General features: G+C 40.4%; 1 protein-coding gene across 2 annotated transcripts in view; it reads right to left on the bottom strand.

Moving 5' to 3' along the window:
* Positions 1-1212: 1212 nt before the first annotated feature.
* sorl1 (sortilin-related receptor, L(DLR class) A repeats containing) overlaps positions 1213-21487 on the bottom strand; it is a 90957-nt gene continuing 70682 nt past the window's right edge. Inside the window, exons 26-48 of one of the 2 annotated variants that reach the window (XM_037774900.1) lie at positions 21047-21172; positions 20239-20349; positions 19783-19914; positions 18612-18749; positions 18281-18415; positions 16866-17018; positions 16463-16630; positions 14919-15047; positions 14340-14466; positions 13040-13209; positions 12711-12823; positions 11840-11944; positions 11671-11737; positions 10303-10385; positions 10115-10205; positions 9843-10033; positions 7942-8061; positions 7196-7360; positions 6389-6563; positions 6043-6149; positions 5567-5759; positions 5251-5463; positions 1213-4637 (exon numbers count right to left, since the gene is read on the bottom strand). In XM_037774900.1, the coding sequence (XP_037630828.1) occupies positions 4570-4637; positions 5251-5463; positions 5567-5759; positions 6043-6149; positions 6389-6563; positions 7196-7360; positions 7942-8061; positions 9843-10033; positions 10115-10205; positions 10303-10385; positions 11671-11737; positions 11840-11944; positions 12711-12823; positions 13040-13209; positions 14340-14466; positions 14919-15047; positions 16463-16630; positions 16866-17018; positions 18281-18415; positions 18612-18749; positions 19783-19914; positions 20239-20349; positions 21047-21172 (3080 nt within the window). In that variant the 3' untranslated portion in view covers positions 1213-4569. Of the gene's footprint in view, positions 4638-5250; positions 5464-5566; positions 5760-6042; positions 6150-6388; positions 6564-7195; positions 7361-7941; positions 8062-9842; positions 10034-10114; positions 10206-10302; positions 10386-11670; positions 11738-11839; positions 11945-12710; positions 12824-13039; positions 13210-14339; positions 14467-14918; positions 15048-16462; positions 16634-16865; positions 17019-18280; positions 18416-18611; positions 18750-19782; positions 19915-20238; positions 20350-21046; positions 21173-21487 lie in introns of both variants that reach the window. The other variant, XM_037774899.1, reaches the window with a different exon arrangement.

A 21487-nucleotide genomic window follows, 5' to 3' on the forward strand; every position in this document is an offset into this window, starting at 1 on the left:
CTCACAAAATCCCCTTTCCCTCCATTTGATCCCCACAACTCAAGTGTTTTACACAGTAAGGGTGCAGAGAATTTTCAGAGAGAAGACCATGTTCCTCTGAGACACATAAGACACAGACAAGAAGGATTTCTGGACAGTTAAGATTCTTTCAAGTGGGGAGGTATGACATACTTATCCATAGTCAGTGTATGACCTACAGTAGATGGCGGTCGGCACGCCCGAAGCGGGGTCGGGGGCAGCAGCAAAATGTATTTTAGACACCTAAAAATATCTATATCTTTATATCTATATCTATATATTTTCAAAGCCACCAGACTCCTTTGACAAAAACAGTAATATTTACCTCGCAGAACACGGGAGTTGCTGGGCTTTAATACGTTTTGCTGCTATCTTCGTCCACAGCAGTACATTGCTTTTGTTCCGTGCGACACCACTTTAAAAAAAATCTGAGAAAATGGAACTATCACTTTAATGCAATGCATGCTGGGAAGCACATACTAATTAGTTGATTTTTCTGAATTACTTAATTTGATGAGTTAGTAAACGATCCATTGGACATTTTGTCAACTGAAACCTTATGATAATAAGTGAAAAACAATTTGAATTTCACAAACTGTTCTAACTACACTAAGAAAAGTGTATTTAATCTAAGTTATTGTGAGATTTTACAGTACAAAAGAAAAAGAAAACTGAAAATTGTTTTTCCTTCATTCCCCAACTAAAGAACACAAGTACAGAGAACTTTCTGGCATTGCAATGAATCTCAGATTAATATTTGAAGTTATCAAGTCTCTCACTTTTGTTGAAACAAGAGACTGGCTTGATTTGTTGGCACAATTTAAATTTGTTTTACTTTCATTTTTGTTAATTTAGGTTTCTAAGGCATTTTCCCAGTGTAATGTTTTGTGTTGTGCAGTACAGTGGTGTAAAACACAATGCCTACACTCAAATGAAACTCTTTCCATCCTTTTTTCTTATGCTGTATTTAGGTTTAAATGACAACTTTTATCCACTTGAGGGAGCTGTTTACTAGATATTATCTGGCTTCTCAGTATTTGCTAAAATACCTGCCTTCACTCTCCATATGCAGATATATATATATATATGTATATTTCAAATATTATAAATATTCTGTCCAGATAAGTTGAAACTAAGTGTAAGAGAGTATATAGCAGGGGGAGTCAAGAAAGAATGTTGTTGAAAGGGACAGAGTGTGATTTTCAGCAAGTTTATTTCAGTATAAGTGGTTTTTAAAACACCTCACACTGTTTCTCCAAACATCTCATTGTTCTTGCAACCTCTGAGATAAGCAAGCAAGACATTAATATCTTCAAACATGGCCAAGTCCAACATGATCAAACTGTGCCAAACAACATTTTTGAAGCAAACTATTTGACAAGAGTCAACATTAAGACAAGTGGGGAGCAAACGGTCACATAATAACCAATAATTATACTTTGTACATGTGTAAAACCTGACTAAAAATAGACTAAGTGGCTGGCTTACAGCAGCTGACACAGAAAGGAGCAGTGATCTGACAAAATTAACCAAATGCCCCAACAGGTAACCTCCTCTTCAGCCTCCTTAGCCTTGTGTACGGGGTTGAGTGTGTGTGTGTGTGTGTGTGACTGTGTATGCATGCGTGTGCACTTGTGTTCTATCATACAAACAGTACATTACATAGAAACCCAATGTGTTCTAATAAGGCATTATGTGGCAAAACAGAAAATCAGATAACAGAAACTCCACAGAGCAAAAACAGCATTAATGCCAGAAAATCTGTTTTTAAGGCCAAGAAAACAGAACAAAGTACGTCATGAACAAGGTGAAGAGCTGCGTGAAATCAAGCGTTAGTCTTGAGGAAACCTTAAATGTCAATACAGACACTGTTCAATGATCCGGGGAGAAATGAGATGGTGAACGAAATGTGATGCAGGCAATATTTCTGACAAAAAAAATGGTTTGTTGCTCTGGGTTTGTGAATTGGGCTTTGGGTTGTAACAACTAAAATGTGGCTGCAGAAGCCAGTCAATGCAGAGTAACAACAAAAAAAGTATGTTGTCCACAGTGGTATGGGTTACAAATTCACTGTAGCAAGGGTGAAACCAGATTTGTGTGCATTAACTTCACAGGTGGTGATAGTAGCATAATGAGCTGGGACAGTACCTTAAAAAGTACAGATATAAAATACATTCATGAAGACATCTTTACAAACAAAACAAGAACAAGGTCAATAGAAAGCAGAACACCATCAGGTCAAATGGCTCAAGCCGAGAGGCAAAACACAAATATCAGTTAATGGACTACAGTACAGAGTCAGGTGAGGGGGGCAGGAGCAGAACAAAGACGATGATTCCCAAAAAAATGTTTTTTTGTGTTGATACATTTACGTGCAACAGTTTAAGTCTGTATATAAAACTGTACTACTTACTGGTACTTAAAGAGACCATCCAAATTACAAAAAAAATATGTTTTGCCACATATCACTAGTAGTGTCTAGCCATGCGCTAAATTTTGGTTTCACCTGACCAGGTTTTGAGATCTGGCTCTCAGCCTCCACGCAAATAAAATGCAGGCGAGTAAAAATGGAATTTGTGGTGCTAACATAATGAAATGACGACACTTTAAAAATTCAACAGAAATATATTTTTCCAGAAACAGTGTCCCTGTTAGGGCCCAGTCACATCAACATTTATAACAGCTCTTTTTCGGGGCCAAAATTAATTCTTTTTTTTAATGGAATCACCGCAATCAGTGGATTCGCTCATGAAGGGATTTTATTTTGATTAATAATTAAAGTCATGTATTTAGCAAAAATGCCAAACATTCACAGTACTTACTGCTTTTCTTTGCTTTGTATGATTGTTAACAGACTATCTCTGAGTTTTGGACCGTTTGTTGGACAAAACAAGCAACTTGAGACGCAACATTGCACTGTGGAAAATTCAAACACTGTTAATTGAAAAAAAAAAAAATCAACAGCTGATTCGATAATGAAAATAATTGTTATTTGCAGCCCCTGAAATCCGCAATGAGCTGCTGCGTAGCATTTTTGGTGAGCTTTAACACGCAAATTTACATCACTGACAAATTGCAGGTTCTAGTTTCTCATCAGAAAGTATTTCAATGAAAATCGATCTCGAGTAGCAAGCAAACTGTTTCTGGAAAGACATTTTGCTGCAGAGACCTATCTAAAAAAATTAGGATAATATAACCAAAACCATCTGCATTACTAGATACTACTATGGATAAGTTCAAACATTTTTCAAATTTTGTTTGAATCAACCCTTTAAATCTTTTTCTAAACCAGATGGTGAGCCTGAACCTGACTCTTCATCACAACCACTGACAATAATCTGTGTCTGCCAGTCATTCCAACCACAGCTGATCCAGTACCTCTTCAGAGGTTTCTGTACCTATTCAACAGTAGATGGACAGTGCTGCCTAAGCCATGGTGGTGATGGTGGTGCTGCGCTGGTGTCCGCTCCGACACAGTTCCCTGAGAACCCACTTCCTCTACGACTACAGCTATTGGCAAAATGCTGGGGATGATAATTTGTGGTCCTGAATGATAAAAAAAAAACACATTTTTACAGAATGATATGGTGCAGCATTACAAGGAGAGGACATATTAAAAGCCAATATTTACAAATAAGTCTGATGATCTCGACAATGCTGCGAGGGATTCTCCCCCCCCCCCAAGGAATATTCTCGTAACATGGTACATGTGTTGCCTCTACATACAGACATACAACAGTGTGCTGGTGGTGGAAAATAAAGGTGTATCTATGAGGTCTCTACATGGTGCCATTGGTCAATCCAATCACTGAGCTGTCAAAGACTTTGTTAATGAGTTTACAAAAATCAACAGTTTCCAAACTGGAGATCATTCAAATACAATTCAGATTCTGTAAATGATGAAACATGATCCACAGTTTGCTCTTCCGACTGCCTCACACAGGGCACCAATGTTACATATACTGCTATAGTACACACTGTACTTTTACCAAAATATGTAACCATTACTGCTCCGATATTTTCTATACATATTGTATACAGCATTTGTCTATATATCTTATTTTTTTCCTATGAGTGTGTTTTTTTGCATTCTATATTCCAGTCTCTGGATGCTTATTTTGGCTTTAAGCAATGAACCGCTCCTATGGATAGTGAGTTTGCATTACAAATAGGGTCTCTCTTTCCCTGGCGTGCTCGACAAACTCAAATCCTTCACAGTTTGCTTCAGTGTCCACCTCTTCCTCAGTCCTTTTTTTTGACCCCATATATATATATTTAATATTATAAAAAATAAGTTATTGCGCATCCAAAAAAAGTGCATTGTATATTTGAAAAATATCTCTTTCTCTCTTTACACTTTTCCATTTTTCTTCATATTTCCTGCTAATAGGGGTGGTTTCCCCATCGACGGATTTGGGATGGCAAAGTTTACGCCTCATTACTCCTCTTTGCGCCACTGATGGGGAGTGATGGGGGAGTAAAAGGGGAGTGGGGGTGGAAGAAGAGAAGGGGAGAAGGGAAGAGAGAAATAGGTAATCGGGGGACGTCTTGCTACGCGATGACCATGGGAACGTCGTCTGAGAAGCCGCTGATCATGGGAGCATCTTCGTCATCATCACCTTGGGAGGAAGAGGGGGAAGAAAAAGAAGAGAGAAGAATGTTTAAGAAAATATCTTTGCTGTAAGAGTTAAAGCAGCATTAATCAATATTTCTTTTATAATAATAAGGGATCACAGTGACTATGTACATCGTAAATGGGTCATTCGCAGTGACGAACCCCCAGTTAGCCAAACATTTTAGCAACTAGCTCGTGAACATAGTGAAGCAGCCGACAGCTAACATCTAGCAGAGTTGTTGGAGACTAAAACAAAGCTAAAAAGACAGTGAATTTATACTTGGATTCATTGGGCTGACATAAACGCAACTCCAAATGAATGCTAATGTTTCTTGTGTCTACTGAATGTAGAAATGTACTTAGTTACATTCCACTTTACAGGCACCCTTACCAACCACTGGGAGTGGCCAATGCAGTGAAGACATTATCCGCCCAGCAGGCTCACACTCATCAATCTTGTAAATTGCACTCTTTGAAGCGTCCAGTCAAGTCAAAGTACCACACTCAGTTACTGAACTCTAATGATCTATGCAGTGTGAGGTGAGTGTCTGCTCTCCAGTACCTGGATTGCTCCAAAGGCGTACACAGCTACAAAAATAATATATTAATTGTCTCACCCAGTTCGTCCCCGGAGGAGAAGATGGCAGAGCCCAGGCGGGAGTTGTAATGGGAGTTTGCGAAGGCGGTAAAATTGTTCTGCAGTCGGCGGTGTCGGAGGTAGAGCGCCACTAAGCCGCCGCACACTCCCAGCAGCAGCAGGAAGAGGACCGGGACCACTACTGCTGCCATATCTCCTGTGTGGCCCTCAGCGCGGGAGGCATCACTGGCCCCTGGACAGGTGGGAAAGCAACATGTGCAGTATAGTAAATTCATGTTCACATTCATCTTACTACACTTTGTTTTGTGTGTGTATGTACGTGCATGTTCCCCTACCTGCTGCCAGCTGGTTATAGAGCAGTAGTGCAGGTTCCCCACACAGCTGACTGCTGAGCAGGCAGCGGGCCTGCACAGAGAACGTGTAGTTGTGTCCCAACAGCAGGGTGTTGATGCGGAAATATGTCTCCGTGGTGTTTCCCAGGTAGGAAGTTTGGTTCGTCACACTGTCATACACATGCACTTCATAACCCTGTAAACAGCATATACATGTTATTATGTAGGGTATTAATAGCCCAAAACCATGGAACTTCAAATAATTACAACTGTTGGACTTGGTTAGAAGATAATTGATCTTTAGAAGTATACAATTAAATATAAGTCTTATACGTAGACAAGTACAGTACTCCAACCCTCTATGCAAAGTTAGAAGGTGGAATAAGAGGGTTGTAGAACACAAGAAAACCTTTTATGTAGGATGGAAGAAAAAGTTATACGGTGAAAAAAAAACAAGATATTGGTCACTGGTGTCTCACCCTGCTCTCATTGAAGCCCATCTCTCTGACAGCCAAACTCTTCCAGAAGAGGAACACGTGGTCTTTCTCTGTCAAAATTTTCAGGGCTTCCGGAGCCTGAAGAGGAACTGCAGCAGAGGGAGAATGTTTCTTTAAGCAATGCATTTCTTTGTAAAGACATGTTTAGCTTACAAGAAAGTGACTGGTCATACTTTTTGGTGGGAGCTTAATCTCTTAGCACTGAAAGACATGTAACTTGTGATGCATGATACCAGACTGTATGATGGTTAGTTCAAAAATGAAATAAATAAAGATATATAATATGAATTAGCATTTATCCTTCTACATGTAAGTGCTGCCAGTTTACCCGTGCTGAGAGTGAAGCTGGCCTCCTTGCTCATGTTGCGCAGGCGGACAGAGACGCTGTATCGTCCACCGGGCTCCAGGCCTTTCAGCACGTACTCCACTGTGTTGTTCTGGGTGGTCAACTTGTAGTCACGCTCGTCCTTGCGGATCACGTCCCGCACGTGGATTGCATATGTCTACAGATACACAGACATTCAGAGAGTGGACAAGGCCCCGTTTAACAAACTCTGATCCTAAGACTGAAACTCTGAGTTGACTAATCCTAAAGTGGGAAAAAAAGTTTTCCTGAACATAAAAAGCTACTACGATTCACCATGGCAACAGGTAAATAAAAGGCAGAGACTCCATGTTAATCCAGTGGATGTGGAGATATTAATGCATGTATACGCGGACTGTGCATATTTGTCTGATAAAAAAAAGACAGAGTTGGGAACTGTGTCAATAATACCATGATGTTTTATTCAGTGTTGTCCATTAATTCATCGTTTACCAGACTAACATTTCCTTAATGAATGATAAAGTGGTGGAATCTGTCTGTGTATTAGACTGTAGTCTACATTACATTTTAAATATATTTGTTCAGCTTTAATCTGACTGGGACAAAACACAGGTCTTTGTGTTTTGTCCCAGTCAGAAACCAGAATGCTTCCGGCACCAAAATCTTGTCCCGTTGCCTACAGATTCTGAATGTGAATGCAGAATTTTTTGCTTTTGGAGATCAGATCCTGATCCAGGAGGGTTCCTGATCCCATTCCTGCTTATCATCACATATCACCATCACAGTAACATGAGACAGTGTTGTACGTACCAGAGGTGAGTTTGGGGCGTCGTAGGGTGGCTGCCACTTCAGCGTGGCCTGTGACTTGTCTACTCGCACACGATGGAGGTTCCTGGGTGGCAGCCTCTCGGTGGGAATCATTTTAACCACAGCGTAGTCGGAGGGAGGACCCAGGAAGGGAGAGACAGCACGCACCTGAAGGCAGACCACAAAAATTATGTCACGATGCCTCTGTATCAAGTCACGGAAGTGATGGACATTACAACATTACAATATACAGTATATACTGTATATATATATATATATGTATATATATATATATATATATAGATATAACCCAGCCATTATTGACAAATATGATATCAACTTTCACTCCTAACATAACATTAAACATTAAATATCAAGCATTTTTAAAAGGTCACTTGAGCTGTGGGAACTGACGTTTTATGGATTAAATGATTTATGTTGATTATACAATCTTTTTATTAGCACATTTTTTGCTGAAATATGCCTACTTCACTTCACGAAAACATACTGTGTATTTACTACCACTTGACAACTTTACTGCTAGATTCCTCCCTGCTCCGTTAGCCAACACTAACTTTTCAAGTGTGTAAACATTTCTTTCAGGGATTACCTGAAAAATGTGAGTAGTGTCACATCTCTCCTGAATTAACATTGGATTTGAGCTTTATTGCACAAAACTGAGTATTCAGTTATATGGAATAGTTGGTAAAGAGCTTAGAGGAAGTTGGTAGGATGTTGAGAAGACTCACCAGGAAGAGATACTGTTCATCACTGTCTACTGTGACTGTCAGGCTGAGAGAAGTGGTGCAGACCAGACGAGGACTGCGGTACAGGTCCAGGAAGGAGGTGGCGTAAAACACACCATAAACCTACACACAAACACACACACACACCACAAATAAAACAAAGTAAAAGAGTCTTCTCAGTAAAGTGGTTCAGTAAATGGTTCTTTGGTGAGTGAGTTGTCCTTGATAAAACCACATCAAAGTTTCATTTCCACATGCGGAACCTGTGAACCATTTTTGGTTCCACTTTATGTGGAAGAATTCCTGTAGAGCAGTGGTTCCGAACCTTTCAGGCGTATAACCTCTTGAAATAAAGCAATGTCTATTTGCAATCCATTCTAACGGCGGGGACATGCTGCACGCATGAGCAGCGCGTGACGGCAGCCTCGCTGAACTAATGCGTGTCTCATGCGTGTGGTGTCCACACCGACAGCGTTTCTGCTGCTACTGTCAGCCCTTTCTTTCTACATAGAGTTTGCCTTTCATAATGGCCATTTCATTTCATTATAAACGTCATTTATATTTATTTAACACAGAAAAAGGTTAAGAAGTGTGTGCTCATTTATAAATAATAGTAATAATCCACAATTAAAACCTGGTACTATATTCATTCATGGAGCCCTGCAAGTCACTGCATTTTCTACAACACTGTCCTGTAAATATTTCAGAATAAAAGCCTCGTGTTGACAAATGAAGGAATTCTGTCCACAGAAAAAAACGCTTGATGGCTTTTATTTTGAAACTGAAGCAGGAAGTGTTGATTTAAAAATAAATCTCTTTCCTTATATCATGTCTGTGGCATATTCTACAGATATCTAGACATTAAAACTGTAGTAATGTAGCTGGTATGATGTCAATATACTGTCAAAAGGTAATTTTCCGTACGCGGCTCGCGGTAAAAATAGGCGAGACCTCGAATCTCTGGAAGAGACGCTGCTATGTCATGCCATGTTAACATGGACGACAAAATAAAAAACAAAAGGTTCCACAGCCACCATGCGTTGCTGATGTTCCCTGTGTGGTCCGGGCTTAAGATTGTCTATCAGTTGTGAACTGTTTAACCAAAAACTGATTTTCCTTTTTCAGGTGGTTTGATTTTAGTATCTTTTTAAAGTCCTGAAGAGTTAAAAACATCCATTTTCAACAAACAAAAAAGCCAGAGAAAAGATTTTGTGTCGTGCTATTATGTTTCTTTTTCATTCAGTTAATCATTCTGTTAATTATCCCCTCAAGGCTGCATCCTTTCCCCTCTGCTCCTCTCCCTGTACACCAACATCTGTCATCTCTAGTGGGATAAGTCCGCCTACAGGAGGGAGATCCACCATCTGGTGACCTTGTGCGGACAGAACAACTTGGAGCTCAATTCTCTAATGACAGTGGAGATGGTTGTGGATTTTAGGAAGAACGCAAGGGACCCCTTCAAAAATGGACATGCCAGTTTTTCTCTCCAAAATTTAGCGTAAGTTTGGAGCGTTATTCAGCCTCCTTCGCCACAAGCTAGTACGACATAGTGGACCAATGGATTTCTTAGGTTTTCTAGTTTCATACTTTACTATACATTCACCCTACTTATAAAACTGAGCCCGCTACAACCTAAAAATCACAAGTTGCATTAATGCGTTAAAGAAATAAGTGGCATTAAAACAAATTTGCGTTAAAGATGCATAAGCGGAATGGTGAAATATCATTTTTATGTTTGTGTTGTAAGAAGCAAAGAGGTCGTTTTGTGGTGTTTTGGTCCTGTGGCCGTCTAACCTCTTTTTGCAAATCTATTGTTGCATGCATCGTGAGATATTGATTGATTTGTTTACTAGGTGCAACTGCGTTGCTATTTATATCAGGTCTGAATCCGCTATCTGTTGTACCTGAGCAGGTGGTTTGCTGATGGACCAGCTGCAGTCCACAGCTGTCTGGTTGAGGGCCCGGGCTTTGAGGAGGGGCCGTTCTGGCTGGACGCCGGCGGTCTGATGATGGGACAGGGCGGTGGGACTGTCTCCTATACTGGTGTTAGCCCACACAGCCACCTCATACACCGTCCCTGCTGTCAGGTTTGTGGCTGGAAACATGAAAATGTAAGTAAGCATTGACAATTTCAGATAAATAACAAAGATAAAGACTCGTACACACACAACGGTACCTTTAAGGATCCGCTCTGTGACTGTGTAGTTCCTGCTCTCCTTGACGTGAGTGTCAAACTGCCAGGACAGAATCACTATGTACTTTTTCACCTTAAAGAAACAGTAAAAAGTTCCATCAGTCACGCTTACACTGACACAGACAGAACACAAGCTTTCGAGATAACAAACTGAAGAGAGAAGCTCTTACCTCGTACTGGGAGTTGAAGCTGAATGAAAGGCTCATGGAGTCGGCGGTGATGCTGTCAGCGATCACAGAGGGTGGAGGCAGAGCTGCAGCACAGGAAGAGCAGGAAACGGATATTATCTGTTTATTTATTTTTTTATTTCAGATGGCTGACAAGAAAATGTGTGTGTGATCTGGTTGCATCTTCAGTCTAAATGATGGCTCCTTTATTTCCTCGAGACATTTGAATTTGATTTAATTTTGCTGCTAATGAAAACCCAGCACTTCCTCTATGTGTTTCAAATTAAAAGCTCGACGTTTGTTTTTAACGTTGTGAAAAACAAAGTAGAATCTGAATGAATGAAAACAGTATTTATGTTAAAGAGCAACAGAGGGATGAGTATGGCACGACCGTGTTGCTGAACTGATGGATTCATCTTGTACATTATATTGAATTACCTGGAAACTGTAATTATTAGCTTTATTTTGATAATTTATAAATGCAACTTCCTGCTACTGAGAACCTAGGCTTAAATGTTTATTGCTTATAGTTTTAAAGTACTACAGTGGAAGTGTATCTGCGTCGTTTTCAGTTTATTTTTTTTTTCAAATGGAAACGGCCACTCAGCTGTTATCAAAAAATCAGTGAAATAGGTTACCAAAGTAATCTAATCAATGAGGTTGACACCGGCCGGACTACCATTCTAGCCCCTGAGCTACAGCCGCCCCGGCTGTAGAGTTAGTCCGGATTTTTAAGTGGGGGTGTATGTATACTCCCGCGTTCTGTGAGATAAAATTATTGTTTTTGTGAATGTAGTCTGGTGGCTTTGAAGAGAGCGATATAACGGCTTCAGTTCCCCGTTGGAAAGAGCTGTCTGACGGCGAGGTAAAGCGGCTGTGGAAGGGAGCCTATCTTATGTGTGAAAACGTTTTCAGAAGAGCTTGAAGGGAAAATAGCATTTTGATGTTAAAACATAAGTACATTGACCAAAATTTGAATGTTCGGATTTGAATACATACGAAACACCACTGGGAAGCTCCAGACCGATGTAAAAAAACCCAAATAAAATAAAATAAAATAATGGACCCGCCCTTTAAACGTGGTTGGTGGTTCCTACAAGGAAGTGGCAAGTGGTTTTCAAGTTGTGTGGTCAGGCTATTTCTGATGACTGGGACAAACATCTGCACTCCCTTGAGAACAGGCAGAGGCAGAGGCAGGAGATGGCAAACAGTTCCATTTGCAGCATTCACATTACAAGTGAATTTACAATCTCTGGTGTAATTTCGAGCATCTGCACAACCTGCAATACCCGTAGACACCAGTAGGTAGAAGTGTTGGAAAGGTTTTCAAGCCAGAGTGAGTGTAACACCGTTGGGAGGGGAAAAACGTACCTTTCTTCGGGGTGATGGCTTTAACCTCGGACCAGTTGCCCACGCCTCGGCTGGTCACTGCTGCCACCTATGTCATCACACCAACGCCAACATTTAAACATACTGTACTTAATATTATCACAACATTATTAATATTATCATAGTGGATGTGCATGAGTGTGTCTCTTACCCTGAAGCTGTACATAGTGTCTGGCTGCAGCTCCTTCACCTCAGTTTTGGTTGTGGTGCTTCTCTGTGACATCCAATCAAGAGCACTTTGCTCATTGTACTCAACCTGACAGCAATCACACACACACACATATTGAGAACAGGTTCAGTTTTAGAGCTAGAGTGAAGATACTGGTATCACATGAAACTAGAAAACCAGAGGAATCCATTGGCTAAATTTAGTAAAAACTTTCAAAAGGGGTCCCTTGATCTCTGACCTCAAGATATGTGAATGAAAATGGGTTCTATGAGTACTCACGAGTCTCCCCTTCAAAGACATGCCCACTTTATTATAATCTAGGATAATCACAGCCTCATGAAACTTTACAGCCACAAACTAGACACCTAGAGCATTCGGAGGATGGATGGCTTTCCTAGGTAGATTGACAATAACAAGGTTTCTGTGCAGTTTCCAGAACAGAAGTGCTCGCCATCTAATGCAGAAATGTCAAAATGTCAAAAGGTTTTGATACCAAATCACAGCATGGCTTTTTCTATGGTGTTCCTCGAGGTCTTGGTGTCTTAATGTGGTATTTTGGAGGGATTATTGATCATTTTTATGGATTCTCGAGTGGTAAACTAACACAAAAATGGGTCTATTGTGGGTCTCAGGGAGTTAAGGTATGTTAAGGCAAAGGCACAAAAGAAAGTGTGAAAGCTCAGTCTATCCCACCACAAAAGCAACCAGGAGGCCAATCACTTCAAATACAGTATAAACTGTAGATGCTGGCATGTTGGTGGAGTCTCCTTACTAATGGTCTTGTTTGTTTTGGTAATTATACGGACTAAAAATTAACATATGAATCAGTTTAATGCAGGGGAAGAGGACTCACAATGTACTCTCTGATGAGGCCGTGTCCTTTGTCAGGAGGGCTCCAGGAAACTTCCACCTTCCCATCTTCACCGTTATCACAAGACAGCTGCAGGTTCCTGGGTGGGTCGGGCACTGCAGGACACAAACACACGCACACACATTCATCATCCAAAATGAAAAGACCGGATGGAAAAAAAACTTCATGTGTTTTTTAAATGAGGCACAACTAATAGTTCAACTAGTCAGTGACAATAGCAAACACATTCTGAAACGCTTTTAAAGTCGCCCACAGTGCTATGTTAGTATGAAAGTGCACAGTACTCTGTAAATCGATCATATGATACTCACAGCCCTCTGGTGTCCTGACTGTGATCACCTCGTTGGTCTTATGCAGCTTGCTGAGACACTGAGTGAGCACCTTGACGTGGTAGGTGGTGTCTGGTTTCAGCACGGTCAGTTTGTAGCTGGTCTTGTTGCTGTGAGTGTCCATAATGGTCCACTGCTGGGTGCCCACAAGTCTGAGGATAAAAACACAACACAGTGATACAGAAGTGTTTGTGTTTTACGCAGTATTATATTCTCTGCAGTGTGGAATAGCAACAACAATTTTAACCTCTTAAGCCCTAGGGTGATGGAAGGTGTGGTCCGCGTAGACAGACATACCCACAATAAATCAAGAATAGCTCCACAACTACCAGGTCTATATGCATGATCTTGGTCTCTATGGATAGGTAAGACCTCAGAAAATTCATCTCCAGTGTCAGTAACATTGTTACTGTTACTATGCATGAGTAAATTGTGATGAACCAAATAAAAAAATTACATTTTTATCCTTGCCTTAACTGTTTTCTAGATTAGACAGTGGATAACACCATAATAGCAATGATGCCATGCACAGAGATGCCACTGAACTCATTCAGCAACTCCTTGACTACAACTGTGCCAAAGCAGATATAAATAACACAAAGCACATATAGATTCTACAAAGGTTTTTAGTAAGGATAGGACCAGGCAGACTACCCAAAGTGTGCCAAATGGGTTTTCTACCTCTTGAAAGGGAATCTGAATATAAAATACTACTGATATCCACTACAGGAGGCTATGTGCACACAATGGAGCCTTTGGCCATGACGTTTACCCTGTGCATCATCACATTCTACCATCGTGCAACAGTATAAAATGCATAAAAAAACAACTAAATTGTATAATTTTTGCTCACACAAATAGGGGTAGTTTTATTATAATAATGAAATATGATCATGTAAAACTTAGATAATAAGAAATGAGATCAATATCAATGTAAATAAGATAACAAAAAAAGAATCAAGTAGTAAGTAGTAAAGTCAAGTATGTACATTGAATATAAAAACAGCCAAAAATATTATAAAGTCAAAATGCTATTTCTCGTGCGTTGATTTTTCAACTAAAATATTGAAATCATTGCCCAACAAACATTGTTCGGACAAAATAAACTTGGAGTGTTGTTTTAGTAGCGTTAAGGCCTCGTCTTTTAGAAACCCGGTACAGGGTTTGTCGGGTAAAAGAGGTTAAGGACAATAATCATATCGACTACAGTAGACATGACATAACAAAACACGACTCCAACAACGTTCAGCTGCCGTTAAGGTTGCAGGTTACTAAAGCTCACCTGTAGTATACGAGGAAGTAACAGGAGTCCAGAGGAAGGTTTTTGGGGCGAGACCATGTCAGGGTGATGGCACCCAAGAAGTCTGGTGTCCACTGGAGGTTCTGGACTTTATAGGCCAGGGTGTCCACTGGAAGAAAGAGGGAGAGATTCCTTATGGATTATAATATTCGGAACGGCTCAGTTGAATTTTAACACAAAGCCTGAAATAAACACAGACAGTCAGAAAGTGGCAGCATTGCACTGCTTTCTTTAAGGTGTCTAATATACATTTTGCTTTGCTCCTGTGCTGGTTACTGCTGTCTGTTTCTCCAAACTGGGGGCGTGGAGACTGCCATCTACTGTAGGTAGTACGTAGTAGTAGTAGCTCATACAACCCCACTTCAAAAAAACCCTGTACTATCCCTTTAAGTACAGTAAAGTACTAAAGTAGACGTACTGGCATTTACAATGGACCGGACATTGAGTGGTTCACATGTGAGCTTCTTTTAAAGGCTAATATTATAAATCTATCCAATTCTAACAACTCGTATGTAATCTGAACACACTTGGTCGGTCATGGTGAGAGTATTTGGGACCTACAGGTGCAGTTGTCCTCGTCGCTGTGGTCGGAGCAGTCCAGGAAGCCATCACACCGCTCACTGTCCGGCACACAGGCTTCGCCGTCAGTACAACGAGTCCCGTTAACGCAGAACAGAGTCCCAAGAGTGGCTAGAGAGAGAGGAAGGCTTTACATATTACTGTTCTTGTTATTGGATAACCTGTGTCCACTGTAAAAAAAATGGTTTGATATTAATACATTATCCCTAAATGAAAATAAAACAAAATCTATGGTGTTTTGGTGGTGGCAGGGTTAATTGTGAATAAAATTGAATCTAAATGCAGTTGATATTGAAAGAGTTTATCAAACAAAATTCCTGGGAGTGATTATAGATCAGAAACTTTGTTGGAAGCCACATATAGAATATACATCAAATGGAAATTATCCAAATCCATCGCTATTCTTTACAGAACAAAGGATCTGTTGAATAAGAAGTGTTTGTATATATTGCATTGCTCACTTATAATGCCACATATGTCATATTGTGTTTGGGGAAATGTATAAAAATCAAATATAGACCCTATAATGAAACTCCAGAAAAGAGCTATTAGAATAATACATAAAGCTTCTTACTGTGAAACTACAAATCCATTATTCATAAAGTCAGGTATCTTAAAATATTTGGCTATTGTGCATGTGAAGACATTACAAATACTTTTTCGAGTTAGGAATAAAAGCCTTCCTGTTAGTATTTAAAAAAAAAAAAGTTAATTAAGAGAAGGACATCATAATTTAAGAGGGTTGTGTATTTTTGAAACAGGTAAAGTGAGAACCCGTGTAAAATATAGATGTGTCTCAGTTTTGGAAGTCAAATTATGGAACAGGCTCAGTGATGAGTGTAATGCTGATATTCTGGGTTATTTTATGGATTGTATAGGATAGGCAAAAATAGGTCTTGGGGCTTGAGCCTATTCCTTTTTCGGTCATTGATTATATGAACGTTGTTGTGTGAAAATGGATACAGTGTTGGTTTATATTCACACAGATTGTAAAGTTTTATTCTTTTTGATGTATGACCGAAATAAAACTATTCATTCATAAATATGCCTCACTGCCATTATTTCTATGTGCAGTGATGAAAAGGGATTCAACTATTTCGATTGCTAGTCTAAGACCTGTACGGTATCATGTTTTCTGTGCAGTACTCGTAACATTTTAGATAAATTAGAATTACAATGAATGAAAATTGGGTGTGCTCAATAATGTACCTCTTGTTTCATCAGGACCTAAATGTGTGAGCAGAAAATACGGGATCTAAATTCTATAGCACATTATATGCTGCTCAGATCTCATGTTAAGGTTTTCAACTTTTCAGCATTGTAGTAATTTGGCCTTTTAGCAAACAAAACCAAAACATATCTCAAATTCAACAGTTTTAATTTATCTTCTGAATTTGAATCCACTGTTCACCGTTAAATCCAAAACATTTTACCATCTCACAAAAGATTTTCTTCTCGGTTTTCATTCTGTTTCTGTGTGTGTGTGTGTGATGGTATCACAGATGTGCAGCATGCAGGGGACTCACGACAGTGGGCTTCATCAGAGCCGTCCTGGCAGTGGAGGTGGCCGTCACAGCGCTGCCAGTCTGGGATGCAGCGGGGGGGTCGGCGACACAGGAACTGACCCCGATTGCAACGTGTAGGGGAGGGCGCGGCCTGGGTGGGGACCGGAGCCACCGTCACAGAGCCATTAGCTGCTGTTTGGGAAATACAAAGTTAATCTTTGTATTATTTATTGGTTCGTTATTCTTCTTTTCTGTTTAACTGTACTATATACTGTATTTTATTTAGGTTTATTCAATTTATAAAAAAAACCCCGAAAAAAACAGCAACATATGAACATGACATGCAAACATGCATATAAGATATGAACCACTACTCCTCCTCTACAAAAAAACTCAACGGATGAACAGATAAAGGTGGTACTACCTGTGGGACATCCCAGCTCATCGCTGCCATCAGGACAGTCGGCGTAGCCGTCACACACCCAGGTGTTGATGATGCAAGCTCCGGAGCCACAGTGGAAGCGGTTGGGGGCACAAGAAGAGGGACCAGGGGCTACAGTGTGAGGAGTACCACCTCCTGCAAGGTTGGAGATTCAAGTTTAATGACTGGGTTTGGGATATTCAAGCATAAAAGAATTACCATAGAAAGCGAAGCATGCACAAGAGGGTCTATCAAACACAAATCAACAAAGACTCGGTCAAAACCAGAGTATATGTCTGGAGTGCGTATGGTCAGTCTGTGAATTTGTGGCTAAATTGCTACACAAACAGTTAGTGGTCATGTCTACAATGTTAAATCCACTAATGGTACGTGTCCACAGCCTCCAGTCCTTTCCACGCTTCCCATTCGTTGTCTATGTAAGCAGCCGCTGTGGGGATGACGCAATATGTGCAGGGGATTTTGACTGTCAACCACTTCATTTTCTGCATTCTGGTGTTTTTTTTTATGCACCAATTTATAGTGGAAATGTCCTTATTTATGTAAAGGAAAACAAAACAAATCAGATAATAGGTGAAAATTCTAAATATAATGGAATATAATTCAGCAAGGCGCTCAGGCATTCTGTATTGCTTGCAAAAAATGTATTCGACAAAGAGACTTCGTGGTTACAGCCACATACAGGCTGTCTTCTCCAGTCACCTGCTGGCGCGACTCGCCGCCTCTGGAAACTCCCTAGAAACTTCTAAACTAACTGTTATCGATCCAAAATAAAGATAGATTCAGCAACTATATGGCTTATTTCCAGAATAAAATGTTTTCAGAAACACATTTCGGTGAACTATTTTCAAGACATAAGAAAAGAAAGTTTCTAAAGGAGCCGCCATGTTGCTTCCGATTTGAAAGCCGGGAGCAGCAGCCCACGATGCAAATTATATTGATACTCTTTGCGTTCGTCCAATCAGGTGCCTAGTGCCTCGTTCCCGCCTTTTCATTTTGAAAGAAGAAACAGCCAATGAGGAAACTTCAACACACGGCCGACCAATCCTGTAACTTCAGTCAGTCACTCAGTGAGAGACTTTTGTGTTTGTAGGGTTGGCCCTCTGCGGTCAAAAGTGAAATATATAAACAATATAAATATGCATTAGGGTTGGGCGATATGACGGTATATACCGTGCAGCGGTAGAAATGTGTCCAGGTGTATCCCTTTAATTGAGGCCTTTAACACATGCAAAATCAGTCCAGGGACATTGTGTTTAAATGGTGTGTTGTAGCAGATCACATGAGGGAGTTTGTCACTGTTAATTAATAAGGTTTAATGCCACTTATGATAACACGTCAACGTAAGTGTTCTGTTGCTTTTAACAACCAAGTAGCCTTATCACAGCCTAACTGTGTACCTGTACACTGGGCCTCATCAGACCAGTCCCCGCAGTCGTTCTCTCCATCACACTTCCACCACGTTGGAATACAGCGTCCATTTTTACACTCATACTGGAAATATCTGGAGCAGCCCGGGACCTCAGTGGGCGCAGCTGCAACACAGAGCAAAAGTTAGCATCTGATACCGTTGCTTCAGCATCACTGTACTGTGAATCTGTTGTATTGTTATCTATTCCATATGTGTATACAGTGTATCCCACATGGTTTAATAATAAACACTAGTTGTGCTGTGTGTGTGTGTGTGTGTGTGTGTTCCTGTTTATATCTGCATAAACTCTTCCTCCTCACCACAGTTGGCTTCATCAGAGTAATCCCCACAGTCGTCCATGCCGTCACACTTCCACTCCAGGCTCACACAAACTCCGTTGGAGCACTGGAAGGTGTAGGCATCACACACTTTGCCGAACTCAGACGGCGTGGCTGTACCTGAGAACACACAGGTACATTAGTAGGTTACACACAAATGAGTTTGTTTCAACAAAGCGAGACAGAAAAAAAAATGAATATGTAGATATTACATAACATTGAGGGTATGAAGCAAATTAAAATTGGGACAATGTTGGATGGAAATGTAGGAATGCAAAGGGGTTTTAAGAAAAAAAAAACAGTTGATGAGCTTTTGTACAACAGTAGTGAAAATGTGTGTCCATTTTTTCCCTCTATCATAAACACAGGTCATTAACTACATGACTTTTGTATTGGCAAAGTTTAAAGGTGCAATGTGTAAGATTTGGCCAGAATTTTAGTTTAAACTATTCAAAAAATGAAGTAGTACCAGTTTTGATGTGATGTTAAAGACGTCTATGTATTGTGTTGTAAGATAGTGTTATTTTGACCGTGAATCAGAGTTTCAGCAGTTTGGTCGAATTTTGCGTATTCTTGCCCTGCTGTTAGTTAGTTAGTAGTTGGCTTTTTTTTTTTTTTTTTAAACTGATGACTGTGAATTTAGATTGTATGGAACCAGTAGTAGGGGAGATAATGCTGACCCCTATTTGTTTGGAGCATGTTGCCAGATCGTACACATTGCACCTTTAAGTTATGGTTCGTATTAGAATCCAGTAGCATTAAGTTTAACAGAGGAACAGAAGGAAGGACAGATACTGTAGGAGATCAGACAAACTGATACTACAGAACTACTTTTGCACCCAAGAAAAGAAGTGACGGACAGAGCAGTTGTTACAGATTGTTGCTGTGTGAACAGATCCGAACAATCACGCTCGGCTGAAACACAAAACTACTCCGGGTTTTCGAAATACTGCCAATTTTGATCCTGTCCATCACTTTAAGGTAATGAATCATGGGAAGAATATGCACTTAGATACATGTCCAACGCCCTTTTGCCAAAAACACATGACGTCACACTTCTGTGCGGACCTGCTTATAGAAATATTTCTTTCTGTAGTGTTTTAAGAATCGTAAAGTGTTACAGGCAGGGATTATTAAAGGATAAGACACACACCACATCCAGCATAGTCGGCGTCCTCGTCAGATCCGTCTTCGCAGTGTTTGAGCCCGTCACAAACCAGGGACGGAAACAGGCACTGGGCTCGGTTCTTGCATACAAACTCCATGTAGCGGGTACACAGCGGGTCTGTGGGTGAAAGACAGAAACCAACATGCAAAATGTCTCAACAACACACTATGACTTTTTCCAACTTTATAATTAAACTACAGGCTTTGCCATGTATTTTAGTGTCCGATAAAATGTTCCATACACATTTTTTGACATGAGAGGTGTTGCATATGCACAACCTTTGTGGTACTAAAGAAGCAAAGACTGATGTTCTGTTTAACTATCGTGTTGGACTGAAAGTTGTTTTTTGGGGCTAATATTCAATACCATAACCAGATCAGCATAATTCATTTGGATTATGACGACTACTGTGCATTCTGCTAAACAAATGGGATCACTCACCACAGTTGTGCTCGTCAGCTCCATCCGAACACTCCTCTATGCCGTTGCAGTGCGCCCAGGCTCGCAGGCAGGTGTTGTTGGAGCAGAGGAAGCCGTTACACCGAGTTCCCTCTGGAAACACAAATGTTATAATGTCAATAAAATATGGTATCATTGCTGACAGAGAACCATTGCTTTCATGACTGTTCCTTAGCTGTAGCGGTTCATGACTGCTACAGTGTGCAGTATTGTTATTCAGCGTGTGGGTCTATGTCTTCATGCGTGTGACGAGGCGTGAAAAAAATGCAGCTTTTTGATGGCTAATAAAACCGTTGTTGACTGAAGCTTTCAAAAGGTGATACTCAGAGATGATTATTCACTATATAACTGGCCATTCCACAGCCTTGTTATGGCCAACAACCCATAATACTGGCAGTCCATTCTGTGGCTCCATAGTGTCTGCATATTTTTTGATTAGGTTAAGTACCGACAGACCTATTCTTTTTTTTATTTTCTTATTAACCCACGTTTGTGAAATCACCACCTTTGATGTAAAAGAATGATGATAACAGCGTGCACACCACCGTGTCCAATATTGATACAAGGCCAAGTGAAGCCTTTCAAACCTGCATTCATATCCAGGGTTCAACAATAAGGCAAGTTAAATGGTTAGTTTATTCTAAAATGACATGATGAGCTCTACAGATATATACTGTCAGTCCATACTGATGGATTTTAATTAACAGCACAACAATCACATTTTTAAGTATGTGGCTAGTAAAGTGTGACACAGTGACACTGTTCAGTATGTGTGTGTGACTCAACTTACTGCAATATCGCGGGTCTTCGTCTGAGTCGTCCTGGCAGTCGTCATCACCGTCACACATCCAGCGCTGTGGTATACAGTGACCCGTGTGACACTGGAAGCTACTAGCCTCACATGTATGGTGGCCCACTGAGGACAAACAGGGAGAGGTTAAAGGCTTGGAGGCGCTGGGAAGACAGAAAGGTGCTTCACAGACGACCACATTAATACACTTTAATCTGAAATGTTATGATTCTAACTGCAACACACACCTTGATTATGTATTAATGTAAAGCTTTAATAAATATTCATCTTTACCATTGCAAATATATACAGGGCAGTGGCATTTAAAGGCACAGTGTGTAGGATTTTGCAGCATCTAGTGGTGTGGTTGCAGATTGCAACCAGCTGAGTACCCCTCCGCTCACTCCTCCCTTTCCAAGACTGTGGTAACGTGAGCCGCTG

The sequence above is a fragment of the Sebastes umbrosus genome, chromosome 7 (genome assembly GCF_015220745.1).
Source record: "Sebastes umbrosus isolate fSebUmb1 chromosome 7, fSebUmb1.pri, whole genome shotgun sequence".
Classification (NCBI taxonomy): Eukaryota; Metazoa; Chordata; class Actinopteri; order Perciformes; family Sebastidae; genus Sebastes; species Sebastes umbrosus.